The sequence below is a fragment of the Vulpes lagopus genome, chromosome 14 (genome assembly GCF_018345385.1).
Source record: "Vulpes lagopus strain Blue_001 chromosome 14, ASM1834538v1, whole genome shotgun sequence".
In the NCBI taxonomy this organism is placed as follows: Eukaryota; Metazoa; Chordata; class Mammalia; order Carnivora; family Canidae; genus Vulpes; species Vulpes lagopus.
In genome coordinates this window covers 27,423,852-27,451,447 of record NC_054837.1, presented here as the reverse complement: position 1 = coordinate 27,451,447, position 27,596 = coordinate 27,423,852, and the positions used below count along the sequence as shown (strand labels likewise).

Genomic DNA, 27,596 nt, shown 5'->3' with positions numbered 1-27,596 from the left:
TTCTTACTTCAACCCACCACTGAAATGCACAAAACAAAAGCCTGAAGCTAACTGCAAAAAAACACAGAAGAAATAGCTCTTTTATTTAAAATGCTTGCATTGTATAGAGCCCAACATTTTAAGAAACCCAGCTTTTGTTTTTGTTTTTCCCATGTTTTTTGTTCTAATTGTTCTCTTCACAGGATAAACTCAGAAAAAGAAAAATCCATTATGATCAAGGTTCCTTTACTGTCACAGTGATCAACTATAGCATTGAGAACATGATTTTACTTTTCAAAATAGGGCTCTCCTGGGCTGTCCTAAGCATGCAAGTCAAAGTGTGCCTGCACACTCTACTGAGAGGTTCTCTCTCCATTTTTGTCCCTGAGAACTACAGAACTGAACCCCCTCCTGCCTTTCTGTGTGCTGATGAAATAGAAATTTCTTACCTGAAGACTAAGTTGCCTAAGGGTCACAGTACAACTGTGTAAGTATATCACATTAGAGCACCTACAACATAAAGCTGAGGCCAACAGAAATTCAAGAGCTTATAGGAGATACAGAGAAGGATTACTCTTAATAAAAATTCTCTGGTGAAAAAAAGAAAGGAATAAGAATACAGTTAGCTGCCCCTGCTATGGAGTCAGGCTGCCTGGGTTTAAAATTTAACTCAGACACTTACTAGCTCTGTGGCTTTGGGTTAAGTAACTTATCCATGCTTGTTTCCTCAATTATAAAAGTCAAAGTAACAACACCTACTTCGTGGCATTGTTGAGAGGACTTAAGGAGCCAATGCATGAAAAGTATTTATTAGGCCTGGCATCTAATAAGTGCCCAATAGTTGGTACCAATTTGAGGCTATTTTTTCATTAGGGCCGGGTATTAATTTAACAACTTCAAGTCTTATACGAGGAGGGTGTTTTTAGACCTTTGAAAATCCCTGACAGGATAAGCCTCACACCCTAAGATCCAGAAATAAATAAGATAACTCATGGTTCCCAGGTCAAGGGTTCTATCCCCATGGGGAAGAGCCAGCACTCGGTTTTGTGGTCTCAGAACTAACATTCATCAACTTGTGCAACCTGCACTTGTACTGCACAAGTACAAAAAAATCCATTAACAGTTACAGAAAATTTCCACAGCATTACATGCACACTACGAAGGGAGTTTGTGGGTTTATCAGACTTCCAACTATTTAAAGTCTCATACACCCTTAAACATTTTTCTCCAATCTGTCACGATGACTTTTCCTGGGCTACTTGCTGACTGTCCTTAACTGTTAAGTAGAAGATATAACTAAAATATTGTCATTACCCAATTTCTTGCCAAGTGACTATCTCCCCTTCCCCACATTTTCATCCACTCCTACTGGAAGAAGAGTATGACCTAGGATTAAAAGTGAGGGCTCAAATCCCAGCTCAGTCAGGAGGGGCAAATCATTAACTTCTCTCTACAGTCAGTTGCCTCTTTGTAAAACAAGGATAACAGTACTTACCTACTTCAAAGGGTTGTAGTGAGGACTGCATGAGATAATGCACATTTAGCACTTGGCAGAGAGAGTAGTCTAGCATAAGCACTCAGTAAGATTGCATATTATCATCATTATCCTTGTTATTACACGTGCTACCAGATTTAAAAGATACCACTTGCCCACCATTTGCAAAGCTCCTCAGTGACCTTGGAAGGTCTCTTGACAGTCAGTGAACACAGCTGTTTAACTGCTTTTCCATTCTCATGGTCAACTTGTGAAGTCTGCGTGCAGGAGAGTTCAAACATATTTTGAATGTCTCACCTCACTGGTGGGGTATTTTGCAAAGGTTAAAGATAACTGTGTATGCTCTTATACATCGAACGCTACACTAAGGGTTCCCTTTCCATGGCCCATGGTATAGGCACGAACATAATGCAGCTCTCACTTTTCTTAATTTCCTTCCCGTGGCCAACAAGTGGCAGCTATTGGCATCAACTCTGGATTTCTGCAAGGAGGAAGGAGATGACAAGTGGGCCTCGTGTGATGGGCTCCCTTTCACCCATAAACCTTGGTAACTGGTCAGAGGCAACCGCACATGATCCAAAGGCAAACCCACCCTTTGTTAATCTGCAAGCTAAAACTGTTGATCTGAGCTAAATTCAGGAAGGCTGTGAGAAAGAAGTAATTTTTGACAAAGTTACATTTCAAAACCTAATGAATGAACAAATTTAACAGGCCATAAAAGAAAACAACAAAACAAATCAAAACCTACAGATAGAATGACTCTTTAATAACCTGAGTAATAGCTAAAGCTTATCTCACTCCTATATTTGTACAGAAATATGTGTACTATTAAGAATGAATACATAAAACCAAGAGACTACCTTCCTAACAGCTTTGGAACTGAGGCGCATGGAAAATGTTGCTTAATGTGACAAGTGAAATGAAGCGAATGTCAAAAACCTTCTTCTATCAAAAAGCATCTGTAATAATGTGCAAGTACTTTTCAAAACTGAAAATATCACCATCCCTTCACTGTTTGTCTCTCTGTTGCAGTGATTTCCAATTAGAACTCTTAAAGCATATTTAATACTTCAAGGAATATCCCCAAATCCCTCATCACCAAAATTAAAAATACAAAACAGATCTTATTTTCTAAATTGTGTCAAAAAATATCTTTTAAAAAGAGAATGAGAGAAGCAGGGGCACAGTTGTTATAAGGGCAGATAATAATATGGTGTCAATTTCAAGAAGTTTGGGAACTACCACTCTACTGGAATAGTTACCACTGGATAACCAACACAACCCCAGATTTCATACCCAATTCGCTTTATAAAAACATATGGGTATGAATTAGCATTGTGTGTCTGTTAATGAATTTAGAAAGATTTCTAGAATTACAACCACACCCCCCAGAAGATAGGTATATCAAGATCTTAAGTGCAAAATGTTGTAAATCACACATAGCTAGTATTACACAGTTTCAAAAATACAGTTTCTGTGGCAAAGAGATTTTTAATATCTTAACTTTTACCTGTGCACTAAACTTTATCAGCACCATATATTGATTTGGAGTAGAGTCTCTGATGATTTTCATTTGTTCAATTACTTCATTAAATGGGGCGACAAACTTCATAAGGTCATGACTGGTCATTGTAGCAGGGACTGTGAGAATACACAGCATGGCACTGCGCCTCACATCTTCTTTTAAGGAGGTCATCTTACTAATAAGACAATAATTAGACTGCCTTGAATAGATGAGGTATGGTTAGTTCAGACAACACTAATTAGACAACTTTTATGTCCAAGAAAATAGAAAAAATAAACCTTGTTATACTTCACAGATTGATTTAAACAGAGTGTTATAATACCTGAAAACACACACTACCTGGGTAAATGTAGAACACCTTCAACATGTCTGCAATGGAGCTTAAGGTACACCCATCACTGAAATTTTACTGAAATTTTTAACCTTCAGTTAAAGGCTTATTACAGTTACAAATTTGCAGTTTGTGTTTTATTCTCATTAGTTTTTCAGTAATAATTTCTCATTAGGTAATCAGAAGTACAACTCTATGTCTTTATGTTTTTCCTTTTTTTTTTTTTCCCTTTCTTTCAGTTTTAAAATCACTATTCTGGAAGTTAAAGAAAACTGCCCCAATGAAGGGGGAGAGGCAGCCAGAGTTTGGCTCAATCTACAAGCTAACAGCTCTATCTATGGACTTCTCTCAAAGGGTCTAGAAGAGTAGAGTTCTAAATAGAAGGAAGAGAATTCAGAACTATGAAGATGTGACTCTGAAGACTACAGAAAGTCTTGTTGGGTTGGAATAGCTGGAATAGAGGAAAGAGAAAACCTCCCACAATGCAATTTGCTTTTTGAAATGCTGCCAACTCATTTCAACAGGTATGATCCAAAATGGCAACCTGAGTATTCACTGTTTCCCAGGGGGACCTAGCAAACACGTCAGGAGGATAGGCTTTAAAGAGATTAGTTACTAGTTATCTAAGGGGTTGATGACCCAGCTTATAGATTATCCAGCCAAATGTTTCCTTTCTTTTGGCTTCTTCTAAGTTCTGTTTGGACCACAAAAAAAAAGGGCAAAAAAGAGATGATGAAATTATAGTCCACTGACTGACTTGACAACTTTTTTTTTTTTTGACAACTTCTTTAAGTAAAGATTTAGTGGGGGATATGAGACTGCAATGATATTAGGAACCATTTATAATTTCTTTTCCTTTTTATCTTTCTACCTTTAATTTTCCAATCATCTTGCATGCCTACCTTCTCACAGATTATTTTCTTAGGTATTTTCTCAAGTGTATCCACATGTTTCTTTTCTAAGAAGCTTTGACCCAATCTATAAGATTAACCAAATATAAAACATCTAAGAATTCTCTAACACAATATATGAAAAAGTACTATCCTTTGGATGAAGCTTAAAATATTCACTGCTCTTCAGGGCAAGAAATTTTTCAATGCCCTAAGACAAAACAACAACAACAACAACAAAAAAACCCCAGACCAATTCAAAAGGAAAAGGGTTTTTCTTACTTTGTCTTGTATAGATGCATAATACCATGAACTATTTCAACTGACGGGTTTCCACTAAAGAACGAAATCTGGTCTGGAAGCTGTTTGGATGGAGAATCGGGAGCAGCATTTATGCAGTCTATACTTTGATCTTTACTTCTCTGTGCAGTGGGAGATGCTTCAGAAGACTTCCTTTCTTCCATTGTGGCTTTCAGCTCATCTTTCACAAATCAAAAATCAGCAGATTATAAACGGATAGGAAATATGTGGAAGGATTCTAATTAAGTTAAAATTTTGATTCAGAAAAAAAAAACTTCAACAGAAAAATTGTAATTTATTGCATTAAGAACTGTATTTACAGAACAGCCACATTTTCAGGGGCATCTAAACTTGAAAGCACTCTGCCCCATAAAAATTTCATTAATACCCACAGAAACTTAAAGATGGCTCTTACATTTGGCAGTACCATAATAAAAGCAGATGTCTTCCATCATGTGTTCCTACATGGGATGTCCCATTCAGGGGTATTAATTTGAAAAACCAAAACTACCAGTTCTGATCACCTCCATGCTGGAGATATGGTACACAACCAGTCTCCACTCTGGGTTGGAGTGAGCTGTCAAAGAGTGTGTGTGTGGGAAGACACAACATGCTTATCTGGATTCATTTGTGATCTGCCACTAACCTAGATGGTAAGTAGCTCTCCTCATTGAATAAAGTTGTCAACCCACCTAGTTAATATTAATTTAGGTGAAATATTTGGAGATGCCGAAATGTGGTTGACAACCTCATGTGAGGCACACAGGTGGTAAAAGATAAAAGTATGTTAGAGGTCCAAATCATGGGCTCATGCGATAACATGTATAAAACAGGAAACCAGGGGCTTATGTTACATGAGTCTAGGGTTTTAAAAAGCATACCTGGGTTGGACTTCATGGTCTCAATGATCATATCTGTCATTTCTCGACGACCAAGATGCTGATGTATGATTGCTGCTTTCTCTCCTGGTGACTTCCCTTCTAAAGAGGCTACAGCTGAAGCTAGTGTCTTCTTTTTGATTTCCTCATCAGACATTTCCCCGGCTAAGGAACATATGAATGATTAATAGCAATATTAAAACAAGCTTTTCTCCACTTTCAATGTATTCATCGATAAGCTTCCCTTTTCTCTCTGCTGTCCTCCCTAAGATAGTAAGATGCCTTTGCAGTATCCATCTCACTAACCTCTGGGGTTCCTCAGAGCCCAGCAGTCAGTAAACACGCAGTGCAATAAATTCAGAAATGCAGGGTTGTTCTAGCGAAATCATGCACTTTACTTTTATTTATTTTTTTTTAAAGGAGAAAGAAGAAAAAGAAAGAATTAAACCAAGAAATACTCTTTTTTTTTTTTTTTTAGATTTTATTTATTTATTCATGACAGAGAGAGAGAGAGAGAAAGAGAGAGAGAGAGAGAGAGAGAGAGGCAGAGACACAGGCAGAGGGAGAAGCAGGCTCCATGCAGGGAGCCCAATGTGGGACTTGATCCTGAGTCTCCAGGATCACACCCTGGGCCGAAGGCAGCGCTAAGCCGCTGGGCCACCGGGGCTGCCCGAAATCATGCACTTTAAAGTAAATCAACGAGAATAAGAGCTTTATTTTTTAAAAATATTTTAATTTATTTATTCATGAGAGACACACAGAGAGAGGGAGAGAGGCAGAGACACAGGCAGAAGGAGAAGCAGACTCCATGCAGGGAGCCCAATGCGGGACTCGATATGGGCACTCCAGGACCAGGCCCTGGGCCGAAGGCAGGAGCTAAACTGCTGAGCCACCCAGGGACCCCAAGAATAAGAGCTTTAGAGGAGATTCGACAGTGATTATGCCCAGATGAACCTACATTTTATGTAATCTCTGGTAAAGTGAAACTGTGTTGAGCCCCAAATGAAGGTATCAAGTCCATTAATAAGAATTTCAAGGGACACCTGGGTGGCTCAGCAGTTGAGTGCCTGCCTTCGGCCCAGGGTTCAACTCCAGGATCCTGGAGTCCCAGATCAAGTCCCGCATCGGGCTCCCTGCATGGAGCCTGCTTCTCCCTCTGCCTGTGTTTCTGCCTCTCTCTCTCTCTCTGTGTGTCTCTCATGAATAAATAAATAAAATCTTCGAAAAATTTTTTTTCAAAAACCCTTATAGCAATAGTCTTCTTAAACACCTTGGGTTAGCTTCATGCCATGAATCATACCATGAAAATCTGTGATCACGGTCTTAAATCAATGAAACACACAGAAATCGAAAAGGAGCTTGGAAAATGGAAAAGGACCTGAATGAAATACTCTTAATATAAGTTCTAGCAGAGCAGGAACCAGGCCTGTTTTGCCCACCACTGGATCCCCAGCACTTACACCACAATCCCTAGCATACCCTGGAAGGTTTTTAAAGCTTTGTTGAATCAATGAATCAAAAACCGACCCATGTATATAAAGTGTATACATGCTTAATGTCAAAGTTGACTTTCACAACTTAGAGATCACTTGCAACCTTTGAAAGGTGCTTGTAACTCATTAAATCATATCCCACTTTTAATCTGCAGCTCCAAAATTCACACACTCAGGGTAGTTTCCAAGGACACCATCCCTGCCTGCCCCGGGCCCCCCTTCCCAAACCAAAGATCCTTCTGTGATAGCTTTCCAAACTCCTCCTTTCTCTCACAACTCTTTTTACAGACGTAATTCCACATTTATTCTATATTTAATTCATCTGTCTACCTCATTGAGCTGCTGGTGCTATTAAACAGGAATATGTCTGATTCTGCAAACAACTAAAGTCCCAGCAGATAGTAAGCATTCAGTAATTATTTCTTGGATAAATGTTATTGTTAGGGAATTACTTAAGGTCCAAGGAGCACAGTCATAAATGCACTCCTCACCAAGGAGGAGTGGCTGGTAAACGAACAGCTCCGACTTTTTAAGTCCACCTCTGAGTTAGAATCCCAGCCTCACCACTTAACAACCATGGGCAAGTCATTTAATCACTGGGCTTCAATTTCCCAATCTGTATAAGGGTTGCTAAGTGTTAGCAACCTAACACAGTTACTGTGAAGATAAAGAAGATAATGCCCACAAAGTGTTTTAGTACCCAGTAGGGACATAGGATGTCTACAAATTTTTTAGCTACAGTTACTACCATAGCTGCAGGGCGCCTAAAGAGATTGTCTTCCAAAGAGGAACGATTTAATTAACACGAAGCGTCAGTATCCCTGGGATCCAGTCGCTGCCTCCACAAAGCCTGGAGGAAAGCAAGTTACACAACTTGACTCTAACCCAGGGTGGAGAGCGCGACGCGCCAGGTATAAACAGTGCCAGTGGGAAGGAACCAGGAGGGAGGGACGGGGAAGGGCTTCCCAGAGATGATACCCGAGAGGCCCCTGTAGGATGGATGGAGCCAGAGGGATCTCAACCACCTCTCAGCTTCCTCCTGACACAAAGGCCCTCGCCGCCGCCTACCCCCGGGCCCGTACTTTGGGAGGACGAGCCTCCCGGGCCGAGGCGCTAGGCCAAAGGGAAGGCTGCGAGGCCGAGGGACTCACCCGCGGCGCTGAAGCCGAAGCCGGCGGGGACCGGCGAGTGTTCCGCAAGCTCCAGTCGGATGACAACCAGTGACACACTCATAGGGCAGGCGCTGGCCGGCGCGGGCCCCGGCGGGCTCAGGCGAGGCTGGCAGGACAGCTGAGAGGCCGAGCGGCCCAGGGTCGGCAGCGCTGCCACCGCCTCAGCGCCGCCGCCGCTGCCTCCGCCGCTGCCTCCGTAGCAGCAGCTCCGCGAGCAACCCGCCGAGCCACAACCACCTTCACTTCCGCCTCCCGGCCGCCGTCGCCGACCCGCGGGGTTACGCCTGCGCGGAGCAGCGCGCGCTCCGATTGGATAGGGCGGCGGCCACGTGACCGGCGTGTCGCCGCGGAGGGGAGTCTGCGCACCCCGGACGGGACCTCTGGCAGGTCGGGGGAAGAGGAGCTTGACTAAGGTTGCGGGCACTGGGTACCCCCTGAAGCCAGTCGGTGGGTTTGCGCCCAGGCCCGAGTTTACCTGCCCGAGAGGCCTTGCCCTTAGGCTGTCTCCCGACAGCGAAGGGTCCCCGGGTCCTCTAACTGTGCGAGAAACTGTGCCATGTGGCGAGCTCTTGCCTTTGTTGTGTTTGGCCTCTCGCTCTAGCGTTAGCCACACCTTAGGTAGGTCTGCTAAGGCTCAGAGAGGTGGATCCGCTTCTCTGAAGGCCCTTGAGGATTACAGACTCGACTGCAGTGTTTGTGACTGTGGAGGTAGGGCGGCTGGCGGGTTAAGCTCACGGTGTTGGAGCCAGGTCTGGGCCCTCCTCCCTTCCCCATAACTTCACAAATGTTTCCCGAGAGCCTAAGCATTGTTGAGACTGTGGAGATATTTTCGTGAATGAGATAAACACACACTTCATGTTCTTACCGTGTCAACCTTGATCAGTTATGTGACCTTGAGCTAGGTTTTGGCATAAGAATGGGATAACATACAGCCATGAACGTGAAATAAATGGAGCCACATATATCACTTTTTCTAAATTCAGCTTTCTTTCCAGAACCTCAGGTTGTCTTTAGCATATAATTTTTTTTTTTTTTTATTTATGATAGTCATACAGAGAGAGAGGCAGAGACACAGGCAGAGGGAGAAGCAGGCTCCATGCACCGGGAGCCTGACGTGGGATTCGATCCCGGGTCTCCAGGATCGCGCCCTGGGTCAAAGGCAGGCGCCAAACCGCTGCGCCACCCAGGGATCCCTGTCTTTAGCATATAGATATTGAGAGCCACAATCCGTGTCCCACACGTGGCAGGATGCTACTCCAAGCATATGCTATAAGGATATTTAAGGTGTGTCACAGCACATCCTGGACACGTGTAGCTCTATGGACTATATGTGCATGTAACATGCTGTGTGTATATAAAGCTTGTGACTGCATCCTATGAAATGTTGCAGTACACACTCTTTATATCAGGGTTTCTCAATCTTTGCGTTATCCCATAGTTTTTTGGGGTGGTATCTCCTACGCTTCGTAGGATGTTTAATGGCATCCCTGTCCTGACCCACTAGATACCAGTAGGACCCCCCAAGTGGTGACAACCAAAAATGTACCCAGACATTGCCAAATATCCCTTTGGGACCAAAATTACACTGTTGAGAATTGCTGTGAAAATGCATATGCCATATTCACTTAGTATATATGTATAACATGAGACCTCGTGAACTTTTTTTCGTGAACTTTTTATAGTGCATTACAGTAGTAACATTTTCTTCTTTATTTTTATTTTTTTATAGATTTTATTTATTTATTCATGAGAGACACACACACAGAGAGAGAGAGAGAGAGGCAGAGACGCAGGCAGAGAGAGCAGCAGGCTCCCTATGGGGAGCCCGATGCAGGACTTCATCCCAGGACCCTGGGATCATGACCTGAGCCAAAGGCAGACGCGGTTCTGCCAAGCCACCTAGACGTCCCTTTTTTTGTATTGTTTTTAAAGGAGTGGGGAGCAGAAGGAGAGGAAGAGAGAGAATCTTAAGCAGGCTCTATGCCTAGCAACAGAGCCTGACAGGGGACTCCCATCTCATAACCCTGAGAGCATGACCTGATCAAGAGTTAGATACTAAACTAGCTGAGCCACTCAGGTGCCCCAGGAATAGATAGCATTTAATAGTGTGTCAGGTACTAACTTGAGAACTGTATATACTTTATTTCATGCAATAATAACAACAACTTTACGAGACTGGTGTATAATTATTCCCATTTACAGAGGAGGAACCTGAGTCTCAGAGAAACATGCTCAGGATCTCACACTTAGTATGTGGCAGAGCTAGAATTCAAATCCAGGCAATCTGATTCCAGAGCCAACATGCAACTTCTTTACTAAACCATTTTTTTAAAAGATTTTATTCATTTATTCATGAGAGACACAAACACAAAGGCAGAGACACAGGCAGAGGGAGAAGCAAGCCCCATGCAGGGAGCCTGATGCAGATCAGGCCCTGGGCTGAAGGCAGCGCTAAACCACTGAGCCACCCGGGCTGCCCACTAAACTATTTCTTAATATGTGACAGCACATACTATGTGCGCTTATTTATAAAAGCATAAATTAAGTAGCAAGTCTATATTGTCATACTAATCTCATTATTCTGAAAGCCAGAAGACAAATATTCTCTATGATACAGAAGGAAGATGCCAGTTCAGAGAACTAGAATTGTTAGCTAGTGATGGGCAAGTTGAGCTTGTTACAGTTTTTGTGGCTATCAACAACTAAACCTATCCCCTGCCTTCCCCAAGATAGGCCTTGCCTTAAGGAGTTTACAATTTTAGGAGCAGATAGGTGTGAAAACAGTTACTGTGTAATGGAGCAAATGCTCTAGTGAAGGTATGGAGAAGAAGCAATAGGAGTTTAAGAAAAAAAAAAAAAAGTAGTACCAGAGCCTATCTGGACAAAGAAAAAAGCCTCAGGGTGCCTGGCTGGCTCAGTAAGTAGAACATGAGGCTCTTGAGTTCAAGCCTCACATTTGGTATGGAGCCTACTTAAAAATTATATTTAAAAAAAAAAAAAAAGCCTCTCCAGAGGAGATAAAGCTGAGGCTGTGATGTAAAAATAAGTGGAAGTGTACTGGCAGATGAAGCAGGGAAAGGTGTTAGAGTCAATGGACAGGTACCCAAGCCTTGGAGGTATGAGAAATCAGTGTTTGGCCAGTCTGAAGAAAGTGCTGGGAAGTGGCTAGAATAGAACCATCATCTCTAGTTGGAAGGAATAAGCAAGCTGGTCATGGGAGCATTGCCCACTCATCCATTAGTAACCTCAGTGAAGACGCAAGTCAGCCCTTCAGGCCCCAGAGACGCTTTTCATCCCTGTGAAGCCCTGACACAAAGTTTTTGACGCTTTTAGAAGCCTATAAATAAACTCCTTCTACCGTAAACATTGCCCTCGGCATGAGAACAGTAGTAAAAAAAAAAAAAATGCAAATCAACTTTAAAGTTTTTGATTTTGAAATTCACCCCCCCCCAATTCTGCAAATTTCCAATTACATGAAAAACACATTGTATCATCTTGAAGATTTACTTCTTGAGGACCCTTTCTTTGGAGTCTTTTGTGGCTTATTGAATCTTGATGGTGGCATTGAAGTGACTCCCATAAATTTACAGGCTGTCTTACCAAACTGTTTTGTTCAAACCTGATTTTTAGTAAGCGTTTAAATTATAGAAGTCACACAGAAACTGTAAAGATTTTCATGAGAACTGACTGCAAATAGAATTTGCTTTATTTTGTTTTTACCCCAGCTCTTTGTTTCAGACATACAGAAAAATTTAAAGAATAGTACAATAATGATCTTTCATACACTCTTCATCATATGCCCTTCACCTGTATCAACTAAAAACATTTTGCCACATTTGGTTTATTTCTATACCCATATATAGGTGTATGTCTATATACATATGTCTGTGTTGTGTGTGTATGTTTCTTTTTTCCTGAGCTTTTTGAAAGTATGTTTAGAAAAAAGGCAAATGGAGAACAGTTAGGAGCCTGTTGCAGTGATGTGTAGGAGGGCTGGTGGTGTGATGGAGGTCAATACTGGGCATCCTGGGAGTCTATGGGAAAGATTCCTCATCTGTAATTTCTGGTAGAGGTTTCATGAAGGAGGTGATAGGTAAACTTCAACCAAAGGACAATTTGGAATTAGCCGGGTAACAGGTGGAAGGGAACAGCCCGGGGCAAGGAAACAGCACAGGCAAAAGCATGGTAGCTGGAGGAGAATATCATGTATTTGAGGAAGCTGCATGTAGATTTGCATGTCCACATCATCCAGATTAAGGTGGAAAAAGAGGGAGAGTTGCTGCCGAAAGTCAGGGGCAGATCTTAGAGGGCCCCTTAAAGCAGGTTAAGGAACTGAGAGTTTATCTTGAGGGCAGTGGGGAGCCACTGAAAGTTTTAAATGATTTTAGGACGTGGCCAAATTTGCAGTTTTGAAAGAGCACTCTTACTCTGGTTGAAGAGTGGAGAAAGAATGAGGTTTGAGAAGAGGCAAGGGGATCTGTTAGGAAGCTGTAGCAATGATATGTGGGCAAGATCATCTGTGGGCAGTAAGTGGAGCAAGGTAGATGGCAATTTTTAGGGGAAAGATCACAGCACAGAGCATATGGAATTGAGGTGGCCAGGTGGTGGACTATGAGAAGTCAGGGGTGAATCCCAGTTTTCTAGTTTGAGCAGCTAGCTGAATGGTGGAGCCCATTACTGGGCTAAGGAGCTTCAAGAACAGAGTAGTCCAGGAGGGTTCGAATCCCAATGTGGTTTGAAGGGTTTGCAGATCAGTGGAGATGTCCAGCTGGCATGCCTGAGCTCCAGGATGGAGGTCTGGATTGCAGGCGGTGAAGGCAAGCTGGGCCCTGTGTCTTCTTCTCATGCAGTCTTGGCCTCAAAATGTACATAAGGCAGCTTTTCCAGTCCTCACGTCTCCAGTGGGCCTGGAGGGCAGCCTTCTTGGAACACATCCAGGGCAGGCATCAGCGAGCCAGGCGATGGGCACATTCTGGAGGCGGCACCTACAAAGCGGTGATTTTTGACATGGGTGGAGTTCTCATTCCGTCTCCAGGGAGAGTGGCTGCAGGTGAGTGTTTCATTCTGTTTCACTCTCAGAGACTAGGGCCGGGGTGGGGGGAATAAAATGTGTAAGGAGAGACAAAGAAACATTTGGGCAGTGGCGTATCCCAGTGGGTTGACACCCTGGTTCTTGAATCAAATTCCAAGCACCACTTTGTGACTGAGTACCTTGGGCAAATTATTCAACTTCTCTGAGTCTTTGTTTTCTTACCATTAAATTAATGCTTATAATAGTACCTACCTCCTACCTCTTTGGGATTTGGGGAGAGTTCAGTGAAATAATTACAGGAAGCACTTGCATAGCACAGTGAGTGAGTCATCGTAAATTCGCAATAAATAATGAGTTGCCATTGTTACTGTAGTTACTGGTATTAGTAGAATTTAACTACCTTTCTCTGAGAACCATGCTGCTTCTCTGAGAAACATGCTTTAGGTCCTACTAGGTCAAACCTGTCGTCTCCGATCCTTTATCAGCCCCTCCTGGTTTACTTTTATCCTTACTCATTTCCACTGACTTGAGTTGGATTAATTTTGGCTTCAAGGGTTAGAAACCCTAACAGAACAGTCAATGAAACAAGATCAAAGTTTCTTTTGCACACCAAAGCTCAGGGATGTGGTAGAGGGCTAGTATGTTGCTCTGTGATATTGGGCACTTAGGTTGTTTCTGTTGTATTGCTCTGCTCTGAGTACTCTTCATTTCCAGTCTCACCTGGTCTGTCTGGCTGCTTCACATTTACCATCACGTTGGTCTGTCTTGGCTGCTTCACCTTTACCATCACGTTCTCATTCCAGCCAGCAGGAAAGGAAAAAAGGCTGAAGAGCTGACCTCCTATGGTGGCTGGTTGGGCATTTCTCCATTGCTAAACCAACCCAAGTACAGGTTTTATCTGCTCCTGAGTAAACAATTACTATTGACCTTAAACATGAAATGGTTTATTTACCAGCAAAAAAGAGTTTGTTTGGGGATAGCAAGAGAATTGCAGTTTGGGGCAGGCAAGCTATGGCCAGTACCAGAGGCTAGTCCAATAAAGGAGAGGAACATTATTTTATCGAGAAAGAGGAGGAAATTGGGAGGGCTTGTTTGGAACAAAACTCCACTGGAAAAAGGCAAGAGTTCAGGGCGATGATTTTTTTTTTTAAGATTTTATTTATTTGTTCATGAGAGACACACAGAGAGAGAAGCAGAGACACAAGCCAACTCCATGCAGAGAGCCTGACATGGGACACAATCCTAGGTCTTCAGGATCAGGCCCTGGGCCGCTGGCGGCGCTAAACCGCTGAGCCACCTGGGCTGCCCATGATGATGATTTCTAATTAGCTGAGTTGCTGGGGGAGTGAGTTCAGCCTACATCTGCTGAGGCCAGTTTGTGATGATCCTTTCCCAGAGGAGTCTTCTGCTGGGGGTAATTGACAAGAGTTGGAAGGGCGTGAGAGCTCCCCCTTCTGGCCTCCGGGCTTCACTTCAGCGAGGTTTCCCTTCTTACATGAGCCGGCTGAGCAAAGATGACTTGGCGAGCAGATATTTAGTCCCAGTTCCATCTGGGCCCTAAGCCTCTACTCTGCTCATATTCCTCTGGCATTTTACCACAGGGCTGTTCTGACCGCCTATCAATCATCCTGCTCCCCCTGCCTCAAACCTTCATACTTGGCAGACAGCTGAATCTCCTCTTTTTAGAGAAATCTAAGATCACTGGACAGGAGTTTCTCAACTTTCTCCAGAATATTTTAAGAACCTATTTGCTTCACTCCACTCCCTCTGCCTTGGCCTAGGATGTGGTCCCTATATTCTCTCACCTGCATCACCCTATGAGCCTCCTAACTCTTGTCTGTCTCGTGGCTCTCTGGGTTTTTTGCACTACCTTCCTACACTGCCCCCAGAATTACCTCTCTGAAATACAGATCTTATCCCTTCACTCCCTTGCTTCAAATCCTTAAGTGCCCGTACTTTCTCCCTTAGATTAAGTCCAGAAGCTTTTGCTTGGTATCTCAGACTTCTTGGCAAATTAGCCCTCAGGACCTTGTGTCGCCATACTGTGTGTGGACTACTTGATGTTCTTTAAACTTGCCAAACACATTTACCCTCTTGTGTCTTTGCCAGTTCTCTCCACTCTGCTGGCAGCTACCCTTCCCTGCTCCCTCTACCTGTTCAAATCCTACTGGTACTTTTTTTTTTTTTTCCTACTGGTACTTTTGATGGTAAGTTAAGCAGTGTGTTACTCAGCAGAGTGCCTGGAGTCTTTTGTGCACTCAATAAATCTTGTGGTGGTTGTTCATATTAATTTTAAGACCTCTCTTCTGTGAAGACTTCTTTGACCTCCTTCCTGGGTAGAATGTCCTTGGCTAGCATGTTCCCAGATCAGTGTAACTTTTACCAAGGTGCGTTTTAGTTATTAGCAAACTTTTTCTATAAAGGGCTAAGTAGGCTTTGTAAGCTGTACAATCTCTGTCACAACTGTTCAGTTCTATTCTGGCAACAAAACAGTGACACGCGGTTGTAAATTAATAGGTATGGCTGTTCTAATAAAGCTTGACTTACAAAAACTGACAGGAGACAGATTTGGTTTCCAGGTCATATTTTGTGTATCCTTGGTCTAGTTTATACATCTGTGCGGTATTCCATTATATGGATGTACCATAGTTGATTTAACAAGCCATTTATTAACATATATTTAAGTTTCTAGTTTTTTAAACATTTTTCCTTTTTTTAAAAAATTTATTTGAGAGAGAGTGAGAGACACAGCATGAGCAGGGGAAGGGGCAGAAGAAGAAGCAGACTCCCAGCTAAGGAGGGAGCCCCACGTAGGGCTTGATCCCAGGACCCTGGGACCATGACCTGAGCCCAAGGCAGAGGGTTAGCCAGCTGACTGAGTCATCTAGGCACCCCTTCTGGTTCTTTTTATTATAAGCAATTCTGCACACCCTTGTATATCTTTGCCGACTTTCAGTAGATCTATCTGTGGGAGAAGTTCCTAGAAAGTGGAATTACTACATCAGATGTACATTTAAAATTTTGCTCTCCATAGAGGTTGTACTTGTTTCTACTCCCATCAGCAGTATATGAAAGTGCCAGTTTCCTTATGTGCTTGCCAATTCTGAGACCATAAAAAAATGTTACACACTTTAGTTCTCAAATTAAACAAGTATGATTATTTGGATTCAGCTTTAAAAGTCTTTGCTATTCTTGGGATGCCTGGGTCGCTCAGCCAGTTAAGTGTCCAACTCTTGGTTTCTGCTCAGGTCATGATCTTGCAGTGGTGGGATTGAGCCCCTCATCAGGTTCTTGTGCTCAGCTCTGAGTCTGCTTCAGATTCTTTCTCCCTCCCCTTTGCTCCTCCCCGCTCGCCTTAAAAAAAAAAAAGTCTTGCTATTCTCAGAAGATATATCTCAGATTAGAAACATCGATTATTTCAGAAGAACGAAACTGCTTGTCATTTTACTTTCTTTTTTTATACTTTCTATAGTCAGATATTTTCAAGGCCCTACTTTATCAAAATAAAAAAATGTGTAAAGCATATTATGTCTTAGAAATAATTGTGATTGCTATATATATTTTTGCCTCACAGCAGCTATATTTTAGAAAGAAAAACCAATCTTCTACAAGACAAAGCAGCCCCTGTCTAAAGGTTCCCAGTGTACACAAATGCTGATCCATTCACTGCCTGGGGTTCTTGTGGATAGAAATTTTCTTCTTTAGCCCACAAAGACAGTGTCCCCCAAATGAATGTTTCAGCATACCACCAGCGCCACTGCCATAGAGGATTACTACAGTTTACAAAAGGATGGGCTTGTTTTGGAGTGGTGTCAGAATCTGGCTTGTTATGCATGTATTTCCTTACTACATGCCAGGACTGTATGAGTGAGCCAGCTAATGAGAGTGTACACAAGCCAACTAATGAGGGACCAGGGAAGAAAATGCATAATGCAGCGTCCAGAGTCACGTCAAGCAGGTGGTAAGGACCTGACACTTAGCAGCAATGTCCCCTCAGTATTACTGTCTAAGGCTGAGATTTTACATTTCCTGAATTTCTCCAAATTCCAAGCAGAATCCACCTGGCACCACAGCAGTGCCGCAGGGATTGGTATGGTAATTCTCTTGAGCTTCCCAAAGCCCAGCCATCTGTTAACATACTTCACTTATTGCATATTTTACTTCCTATAGAATGGGAGCTACAAAACCATATCCTTCCTGGAACTATACAGAAGGCCTGGATCTCAGGTGGCGAAAATGGACCCTGGATAAAATTTATGAGGGGAGCGATGACAACAGAGAATTTCTTGCAAGAATTTGGGAGACTTTGCTCTGAAATTGTGAGTGATAAGCACACTTAAATTTACATATTCTTTTTGCTATAGTGTGGATGCCGTGCTCACCCATTAAGTTGATTAAACTGCAAATAAAGAAGTAGGGCAGCCCTGGTGGTGCCTGCAGCCCAGGGTGTGATCCTGGAGACGGGGGATCGAGTCCCACATTGGGGTCCTTGCATGGAGCCTGCTTCTCCCTCTGCCTGTGTCTCTGTCTCTCTCTCTGTGTGCGTGTGTCTCTCTTGTGAATAAATAAATAAAATCTTTAAAACAAAACAAAACAAAAAAAACAAAGAAGTAAAAACTTGATAATCCATCATAAGTTTTATTTTGTTTATTTTTGGGTTGGTTGGTTTTTTTTCAAGTTTTTATTGAAATTTTAGTTAACATCCAGTGTAATATTAGTTCCAGGAATAGAATTCAGTGATTCATCACTTGCATAGAATGCCCAGTGCTCATCACAGGTGTTCCTCCTAATGCCCATCACCCATATACATTATAAGTTTTTAATGTACTTCTTCCATCCCTAGGTACTCAATTTTCACTACATATATAAATAAGTAAAAGTATTCTTTACTAAGTTTCTCCATCAGCTGTTGTTCATCTGTAACAAGAGCTGTCTGCATAATAGCTTTCATCAGAAAGTTTATTGTAAAGCAATAATAATACTGAACCCTTTCTCTGTGCTATGCACTGTTCTAAGTTCTTTATTTACATTAACTCCAGTGTAGACTTCATAATAACTTTATTAAATTAGGATTTAAAATACAGTAAATAAAGTTCTGTGGCTCAATGGTACTAAAGGTTACACGAAAATGAATTTACTTAATGCCACCCAACCACACATTTAAAGCGGTTAAAATAGTAAATGTTATGTATATTTTACCAGAAATTCAAATATATGTGTAAAACTTTGTGCTAAATGAAAGAAAGAACCCGGTCAAAAAATGTATGATTCCATTTATATGAAGTGTCCAGAATAGAGAAATCTATAGGAACAGAAAATAATTACTGATTTTCTGGTACTGAGAGTATTGGGGAGTTGGGGAGTGGAATGGGAAATGACTGCTAGTATATATGGGGTTTCTTTTCAGGGTGATAAAAATGGTGGTAGTCACACGACTCTGTGAACATATTAAAAACTCTGAATTGTGGGGATCCCTGGGTGGTTCAGCGGTTTAGTGCCTGCGTTTGGCCCAGGGCATGATCCTGGAGTCCCAGGATCAAGTCCTACATTGGGCTCCGGGCATGGAGCCTGCTTCAGCCCCCTGCCTGTGTCTCTGCCTTTCTCTGTGTGTCTCTCATGAATAAATAAGTAAAATCTTAAAAAAAAAAAAATCTCTGAATTGTACAGTTTAATGGTGAATCGTGTGGTACAATTGTGTGAATTATGTGAATTGTATTTCAGTGAAGCTGTTCTATAGCGTGTGTGTGTGTGTGTGTGTGTGTGTGTGTGTGTGTAAAACAGCAGACTTTGCAGATTTTTTTTTTAAGATTTTATTTATTTATTCATGAGAGACAGAGAGAGAGGCAGAGACATAGGCAGAGGGAGAAGTAGGTTCCCTGCATTGGGAACTCGATGTGGTTGTGGAACTCGATCCCAGGACTCCAGGATCACAACCTGAGCCAAAGGCAGACCCTTAACCACTGAGCCACCCATGTGCCTGCCGTTGCAGATTTTGAAACTTGAGAAGAGTTTTTAAAACCTATATAAGGTTGAATTTAAAAACGAAAAATGGGTCAGAAATGGAAGTTTGTAGTGGTGATGCTGAGGCAAGACAAGTCTTTACACGTCTTCTGGATCATTCAGAATTAACTTAGATCTGCTTCATAGACTTTTGGAGTTGATACTTTTTAAGATTGCCAATCCACGAGTAAAATGAAGAATTCACTTAACTGGAATATTGGTATAAATAGCTCCATCCTCTCACCACTGGCACTGGAAGTCAGTGTTTACAGCCTTGTCCATGAAGTTCTGTACAAGGGCTAGAGGAGAACTGTAGGTAGCAAGAGTTTTCTCTGTTGGTAAGCTGTTCCTCCTACTCTTACTTTTTGTTGGTTCTCCTCCTCTCCCTGCTTTTCAGTCGAAGATATCCGTCCCGGTGGGCTCCTTTTTGTCTCTGCTGACCAGCGAGCAAGTGGCAAAGCAGTTCCCAGTGATGACTGACGCCATAACTCAAATTCGAGCAAAGGGCCTTCGGACTGCAGTCTTGAGCAATAATTTTTATCTTCCCAACGGGAAAAGCTTTTTGCCCCTGGACCGGAAGCAGTTTGATGTGGTAAGCTCAACATGATCCAAACAATCAAAACAGAGTCTCTGTCCTTGCTTCAGGATGCATGATTAAAAGCTGTCTTTTAGCAGATGTCTAGTGAATGGTTTTCTTCTTCTGACTAACTTGATTAAATTCGGTGTAGACATAACAAGGTGAAAAGAGGTCTTTAAAAAAAAAAAAAGAAAGAAAGAAAAGAGGTCTTTTAAAATGTCACTGAGCTCTCAGCAAAGTCCAGCATTGATGGGGTTTGATAACTGGTTGAAACCTCAGCTGTAGAGCCTCTTTGACACATTCTGAATTTTAACGCAAACTTCTGCTGGCTCTCACATCTTAAAGGGACTGTCTACATTTTCTCTTCAAAAACTAACCCTGTTCGGGTGCCTCGCTGGCTCAGTTCCAACAAGTTGGAAGTTGTGTGAATCTTGATCCCAGGGTCATGAGTTTGAGCCCTATGTTGGGTGTAGAGATTATTTAAATAAATACATATTTTAAGAAATGGGGGGCGCCTGGGTGGCTCAGTCAGCTAAGCATCCGACTCTTGATTTTGGCTCAGGTAACAATCTGAGTCATGATCTCAGGGTTGTGAGATGAAGCTTCTGCTTAACATGTCTCTCTCTCCCTCTCTCCTTGCTCCTCCCCCCTCAAAAAGAAAGAAAGAAAAAACCAATGATGTTATCCTCTATTTCTGTGGCATTAATCCTGACACTAGTGCTGTCTAATAAAACTTACTGCACTGATGGAAATGTCCAGTATGCTTACTACTAGTCACATATGGCTGTTAAGCACTTGAAATTGTGATAAAGTATTACTGAAGAACTGAATTTTATTTCATTTTTATTAGCTTAAATGTAAATAATCGCATATGGCTGGTGGTTACTGTATTGGATGGCCCAGGACTAGACTATCAAACACTGAGAACATGCTGAGTAAAGAGATGATCTGTGCCATGAGGTTACTCCTATAAAGATTCCCCATTTCTGCAAAAGAAAATAGATTATCTTGGGATAGATATGAATTATTTACAGATGGGGACGCCTGGGTGGCTCAGCGGTTGTGATCCCAATTGTAGGATTGGGTCCTGCATTGGGTTCCCTGCAGGTGCCTGCTTCTCCCTCTGCCTGTGTCTCTGCTTCTCTCTGTGTGTCTCTCATGAATAAACAAATAAAATAAAATCTTCTAAAAAAAAGAATTATTTACAGATGATCTGCTTAAACTTTAGTTAGAAAATATATTCTTATTGAGCACTTAGTGTGTGCGGGGCACTGGTGAGGCATGAAAGGATGCTGTCAAATGTGACAGACACAGTCTTTGCCCTAGGGGAGGACATACTGGCTACATTTCAAGTGCTCAGTCACCACATGTGGCTACTGGCTACTATATTGGGCAGCATAGATACAGCATTTCCATCACTGCAGAAGGTTCTATTGAATAGTGCTGTTTTAGAACACAAAATCTAGTAGAATCAACAGGCAGAAATTCAAAGCACAAATGCTGGAAATTCACCTCCCAACATAGTGTTGTTTTTACCTTCCACATCCTTCTTCCTTCTTTTAGAAAGCCCGTCAGAGATAGAGTCCTCTTCCCTCTGGATGCTTGGCCTGGCTGTCCACCTGCTTTGATTGTTGGATTCCCCACATTACACATACAGCCCTCTTCCAAGCCCCTTCCCCTGCAAGCGCTTGGGGACCTCAGCCAAAATACTGTCTCTGTGCCTTGCAAACCAGGTGACCACAGGCAGTATCTTTGCTGCCTTGAACATCAGTTTCCTCATCTATAATCTAGGAATAGCAATTTCTTTGTTGGAGGGTAGCTCTGTGCATCTCACAGCAAAGCTCCCTGCATGGTCCTGGTACATGGCAAGTATTCTACATATTTCAGTTATTTTTCAGAGATTCCTTCTATCTAAGTACAGCTAATCTTCATCTGGACAATGGAGTTGGTCAGGCTCACATTGAGCCCTCCAAATGAAGCTACAACTTAAAAGACCTTATGAGCTTCTTTTAAAAATGGACTTGTTTAAAAAAAAATAAATAATGGACTTGTTTATTTATACTTCACAGGCTTTCTGGCATGTGCTTTCCAGCAGCTTTTCTGGTTGTTTTTCATATTTTAGGTCTCCAGAAGACCCGGAGTTTTAAAAACATTTCCTCAAGAGCAAGGATTTAGGTTTTTGTTCTCTAAAGCTCTAAGGCTATATACATATGTACACACACACACACACACACACACACACACACACACGTTTTGATGGCTTAAAGATAGTATAAGCAATCCTGTAATCTCTGTCAACATTAGAGACTGAACTCTACAACTAATATTATAGGAATCTGTCTCAGCTTAAAAATTTTTTTCAGGCACCCAGGTGGCTCATTTGGTTAAGCATCTGTTTTTGGCTCAGGTCATGATCCCAGCCTCCTGAGATCAAGTCCCGCATGGGGCTTCCTACTCAGTAGAGAGTCTTTTCCTTTGCCCCTCCCCCCACTCACGGTCTCTTTCTCTCTCTTAAATAAATAAATAAAATCTTTTAAAAATATTTTTTCATCTAATTTTTTTAATTAAAAATTTTTTTACATTGGTTTTTATTGTAAAAACCCACATAACATAAAATTTACCATCATAACCATTTTTAAGTGTTCAGTTCAGTAGCATTAAGTATATTCACCTTGTTGTGAAATAAATCTCCAGAACTTTTTCAACTTGCAAAATGGAATAGAAAGAGAAGGCCAGGGATCTTATCAAACTTAAGTCTGAAGGATTTTTTTCAGTTCCTCAACTCGGTGACTCTCAAAGTAGTGGCTCCCAAGAGATGTCTGTTCTGGAGAATGTGGCCCTCTCCCCTGTCAGCCAGTACAGCTGTGTTGCTGCCCTGCGGCACAGACACTGGGCTGCGTCTGAAACACCCAGCTTCTTTACTACCCAGTACTGACATTTTCTTTATAGGGAGTGTGTTTTTTTGTTTGTTTTTTTTAAGATTTTGTGTATTTATTCATGAGAGACAGAGACGCAGAGACACAGGCAGAGGGAGAAGCAGGCTCTCTGTAGGGAGCCCAGTACAGGACTCCATCCCAAGACTCCAGGATCACGACCTGAGCCAAAGGCAGATGTTCAACTACTGAGCCACCCAGGTGTGCCAGGAGCTTGTCTTTTTTTAGCTTATTCAAGTGTTTAAGAGACAGGGGAGACTAAGCAGAGAGGTCCAAAATATTCAGGACATGTATTTACCTGAAAGGGCAGTTCTCACTGAACTCTAAATAATGCAGTGTAGAGTAGAGGGAGGGAGGGGCCCTCAGGTTTATCCTTGGTCTTGGAGAATGTGAGTCCTCCCAGGGGTGAGCAGAGACTGAATTCTATTCTCAGGGTAGACCAGAGGGTATCAAGTATAGACCCAATTTATAGGAGATTAAGCCCTGGGGACAGTGTGAGGACCTGCAAAGGGTTGATGGATCAGAGGTAGCTTGGCAGGGGGACAGCTTTTGCTGGGTTCTCATGAACCCTTGGCAGCCACCCCCACCCCCATTACCCCCTGCTAGTTCCAGATCACATACCTGGTTGAAGCAAGGCTGTCAAGACACAAGGAACTCTTTGAGTAAAAGGAACAGTATCTTTGCGACAAAAAGTATCTTTGGTGTCCATCTGTCCTTCTGTGGGATTTACCTAAGTTGCGGATGGCTGTTTTGTGTTTAACTTCTGAAATATAGACATTAAGGTCATGTATCTTTTGTAGTAGTAAACAGTGTCTTCTTTTTGAAAAAATGGTGAAGTACTTTTCCTAAAGCTGAAACCTACAGCTCTTCTGTGTAGCCACAGTCTAACATGAGCAAAATGCTTTGTCATTTTGGAACTCATTCAAATTTTATTTAAAGTTCTCAACAACTGCTACGATAGGTAAGATAACAATTAGTATTCCCACATTACTGATGATGACACGGAGGCCCATTAGGGCCTTGCTGTTTGCACAAAGTCACTGCGTCTGAACCAGAACCCTGGTTTTCTGAGCTTGCCCCCTAGTAGTAATCTAGTATTTTCATATCCAACCTATTTTTTTTTTTAAAAAGAGTTTTTATTTATTTATTTGAGAGAGAGAGAGAGAGCACGCACTCAATGCAGGGCTCGGCCCCAGGACCCCATGATCATGACCTGAGCTGAAGGCAGATGCTCAACCAACTGAGCCACCCAGGTGCCTTCCATATCTGACTTTAAAAATAACATTATTTTATATCATAACACTCTTAAGCTAACTTGTTATAACAAATCTCCACTATCCTATTGTTCTTTTCTAAAAACCTGGTAATATGCATGTGGGAGCACCATGTTTTAGAGACACTCATCTGTCATTCTATCCCTTGCTCAGGTGGTAGAATCCTGCCTAGAAGGTGTTTGTAAGCCAGACCCCAGGATCTATAGGCTGTGCTTGGAACGGCTTGGCGTGCAGCCTTCTGAGTCCATTTTTCTTGATGATCTTGGACCGAATCTAAAAGCAGCCGCCAGCCTTGGCATTCACACCATACAGGTAATACCACTATTTTTTGAACCCCCGGGCTGTGCACCTGGCACTTTCCTAAGCATTTCTGTGCAGTCCTGTTGACAATCCTGGTTGTTTAGTGGTTTTCCCCCATGCTGCTGTAGTTTTATTTTTTATTAATTAGAAAGTCTATATGTGATGAGCCCCTCATATTTTCAAAGGGCAGTAGGACAAGCACGTACTAAGAAGAGAGTTTGAGAAAGAATTACACAAGGAGGTGGATGGCAGGCTGAAGACATTTGGGATGGCAGTTGGCTGTCCTAGTGACGTGGGGAGCCAGCAACTCCCAGCTGCACGACCACCCAGGTCATGGCTGCGAAGCTCAAGAAGCCACATGAGAGGAGGTCTCCCATCTGCTCCCTATGTTTGGGTTTTCATCATGAAGCTGATGGGCCTTTGGGACAGGGTGGCAGCCACAGCGCAGTAGTCTGCCCTCCTGGCGTGGAGGAGCAGCATGGACTCTGAACTGGTACTCTTCCCAGTGAGAAGGCTTAATGTGGTTAGGAGTTAAATGGGAAGAGGAAGCTCATTCTCCAGCTTCTTCATTAGCTGAATATCCTGGCCACTGAAGCTCATGCTCAGAGACCTGACTCCTTGGCCATCTCCCACTAAAGAACTACTCTTAGAAAACAGACCGGAAGCCAGGTCAGGGTTGACTGGTGATCACATGTTCAATATTCTCCTTGAAACCAGGTCAATGACCCAGAGACTGCCATAAAGGAACTAGAAGCCCTTTTGGGCTTTACATTGAGAATGGTTATTCCAAACACTTGCCCTGTGAGAAAAACAGTGGAAATTCCAAGAGATTCCTTGGAGAAGTACCTCAAAGACTTGCTGGGGACCCAAAGCACAGGTATTTATGTGTTTGTATTCTGCTGACTCTCTAAGGGTTATTTCAGTCTGGTCCTCACTTTCAAAACCCGGTGGAATATGCTGGAGACAGAGGTCGTGTGGGGAGGAAAAGATCCCCTGGGCTCCGTGGATCTGTGTGCAGCATTCAGTCTTGCTTGGGAAAAGGCAGTAACCCCAAAAGGCCATGCACCCCTTCTTCCACCTGACAGTGTGGTGTAGCAGGGGTCCTCTGGGACCTGGAGCCGGTGGCATGTGCCCCGGGGCACTGGGGTGAGTCTAATTGCTTTGAGGTAATGGCCTGTTTTGTGAAAGTGACTTAAGAAGCTGCATGAGTTTAAATGGCACAAGCTGTCTCCATCTCTCCAAAGGTCCCTCTTTCATTCTTTGAATTTCACCCTTAGATTATAAAAAGCTGCCTCCAGGACTTTTGAAGACATCTCTACCTGGTGATAAGGTTTAGCCTCACCCATTCAGTTCTTGAAAAAGACTTCTTGTTTAGAGCTTCACATTCTGTTCTGGGGACTGGATTGTTCTTAGGGCCTTCTGCGCAGCTGAGGGGCCCTTTCGGAGCAGGCCAGCTAACTCAGACAAACTCCCATTGCCTGCTCCTCTGACGTGAAACGAATCTTGTGTCCAAGGTTCAGTTTTTTTATGAAGCTGAGGGTTAATTAGGATGTTCCTGGGAGGGAGCCATAGAGTTTGGCCCCCTGGGATGAGAGAGAGTATCTGGTGAAAGCACTTTGGCTCAGGCTGTAGGCCTCTAGAAGCTCCTTTCAGCTTTCAGGCCAGCGTCAGGCATGGTTTGGCTGAGTATGGGCTGAGGGACACACAGGGGCACTTTTTTATCCTCAGGCTTAAAGCATTCCATTTAGCATGATGGGTTGCCATGACTATACTTGTGGTTGATACACACCACAACCAAAAAGCTTTTCTTCACAGAACAGGATTTGGCAAGAGGGACAAAATTGGACACTGTACGAAGTGAGAATGACTATGGGATAAATGGAGTAGCCTTTGCCACATGGTAGTGGACCTGAGCTGGGAGGTACACCTGAGCTTCCAGTGCCCAAGAACGAGGTGCATCCCAAATTGGAACATTCTGTGTCCCAAATGTGGTGCTTGTTAGAGCAGGAATGCCCAGCTCTGGTCTTCAGAACTGCTTTAGTTTTCTTGGTTTTCAAACTCACAGGCCCATTGGAACTCCTCCAGTTTGAGCAGAGGCAGTCAAACCCAACCTACTATGTCAGGCTCGCCAACCACCAGCTGGTTCTGAGGAGGAAGCCCTCGGGAACACTTGTTCCATCCACCCATGCACTGGAGAGGGAGTTCAGGTAACTTCTCAGAGCTGGGGTATTCTCACCACCCTCAGCCTGTCTCTGCAGCTCAGCCCTGAAATGACAAGCGAGCACTCTGTCAGAGTGCTCTGACACACTTAACACTGTGAGTATGAATTTCCAAAATTATTTCAAATAAGAACGTGTAACCAAATTTATTCAGAAGTTTGTTTTCTCTTTTCTATACCTAACCCTGTAGAAAACTAGACTTTTTTCACCTCTGGGTGAAAGAAAGGCATTACTGAAATACTTACTAGTCTAACCCTTGAGTCTTAAAGACCTTAAGACCTTTGGTCTTATATTCAGTGTATCAGTGGGGCTGAGGCCAAAACAAGCATGGCCACGATGTGATAGTTGTTGAAACTGGGCGGTGGGTATGTGGGAGTCTGTTATATAAATCTTTCTACTTGTGTATTTTGAAGTTTTCCATAAGAAAATGTGTAAAATAATAAATATATTACAACTCCTCCCATATAAAATAGTTTCCTTTGCAAATAGGAAAATTTAAGCTTAGTAGGTTGGAAAAAAACTAGCTCCAAACTCTAAGAATGAGATGAAAATTCTGGATGGTTTCCAGCATGGGGCTTACTGCGCTGGAAGCCTTTCTCTTCCTCTGCTCCCTACTTCCTTCCAGCCCAGCCTGCTCTACAGAAGGAGTGTCACAGAGTAGTAAGGAAAATGTGATTTCATCTCTTGGCCCCTTCTTGTCTGCATTGTTTCCTGGCCCTCCTCTGGACTTTTTAGTTCTCAGAATCTGACTTTTTCAAGTGTTGCACACACTGGTGACTGATAATTATGAAGCCTTAGGGTGTCATTAGAGGAGAAAACCTTTAGCTATTTCTGAGCATTTGTATATTTGCCCACGCAGTAGCAGGTGTGTATTTATAGGAGAGAAACCCCAAAAGTGTGAAGCCCTCACTCTGTTCTTATGCACCCTGCTTGCAAACACCTCTGATTATTCCCAGAGGTACCAAAGAATTCTGGATTGCTACACTGACATTCTAGAAATCCAGGAATGCAGAGAATTTCCATTTTAGTAAAGGAATAAAATGTGCATTTAGAGATGAAATATAACATGGTATTTGCTTATAAAATGTCAAACGTAAATTTGAACAATTTGGAGAATTTTAGAAAGCAGCATGACACAATCTATTAAAAACCTTAGAGTAGTCACACTTTTAGATCTAATAATTCCAGTTGAGGGGGC

The 27,596-nt window shown here is 42.6% G+C and overlaps 2 protein-coding genes across 6 annotated transcripts in view; one reads left to right on the top strand and one right to left on the bottom strand.

Annotated features, from left to right (window-relative positions):
• The window catches only part of LOC121475580 (BRCA1 associated protein), a 28,714-nt gene extending 20,384 nt beyond the window's left edge, over positions 1 to 8,330 (bottom strand). Inside the window, exons 1-4 of one of the 2 annotated variants that reach the window (XM_041728959.1) lie at positions 8,043 to 8,330; positions 5,402 to 5,563; positions 4,503 to 4,701; positions 2,985 to 3,174 (exon numbers count right to left, since the gene is read on the bottom strand). In XM_041728959.1, the coding sequence (XP_041584893.1) occupies positions 2,985 to 3,174; positions 4,503 to 4,701; positions 5,402 to 5,563; positions 8,043 to 8,124 (633 nt within the window). In that variant the 5' untranslated portion in view covers positions 8,125 to 8,330. The remainder of the gene's footprint in view (positions 1 to 2,984; positions 3,175 to 4,502; positions 4,702 to 5,401; positions 5,564 to 8,042) is intronic. The other variant, XM_041728960.1, reaches the window with a different exon arrangement.
• A 61-nt stretch (positions 8,331 to 8,391) lies between these two features.
• Positions 8,392 to 27,596, top strand: part of ACAD10 (acyl-CoA dehydrogenase family member 10) — a 42,111-nt gene continuing 22,906 nt past the window's right edge. Inside the window, exons 1-7 of one of the 4 annotated variants that reach the window (XM_041728958.1) lie at positions 8,392 to 8,450; positions 12,914 to 13,113; positions 17,266 to 17,414; positions 19,493 to 19,687; positions 24,033 to 24,191; positions 24,897 to 25,056; positions 26,245 to 26,386. In XM_041728958.1, the coding sequence (XP_041584892.1) occupies positions 12,927 to 13,113; positions 17,266 to 17,414; positions 19,493 to 19,687; positions 24,033 to 24,191; positions 24,897 to 25,056; positions 26,245 to 26,386 (992 nt within the window). In that variant the 5' untranslated portion in view covers positions 8,392 to 8,450; positions 12,914 to 12,926. Of the gene's footprint in view, positions 8,511 to 8,536; positions 8,772 to 12,913; positions 13,114 to 17,265; positions 17,415 to 19,492; positions 19,688 to 24,032; positions 24,192 to 24,896; positions 25,057 to 26,244; positions 26,387 to 27,596 lie in introns of those variants that run through there. The other 3 variants (XM_041728957.1, XM_041728956.1, XM_041728955.1) reach the window with 3 other exon arrangements.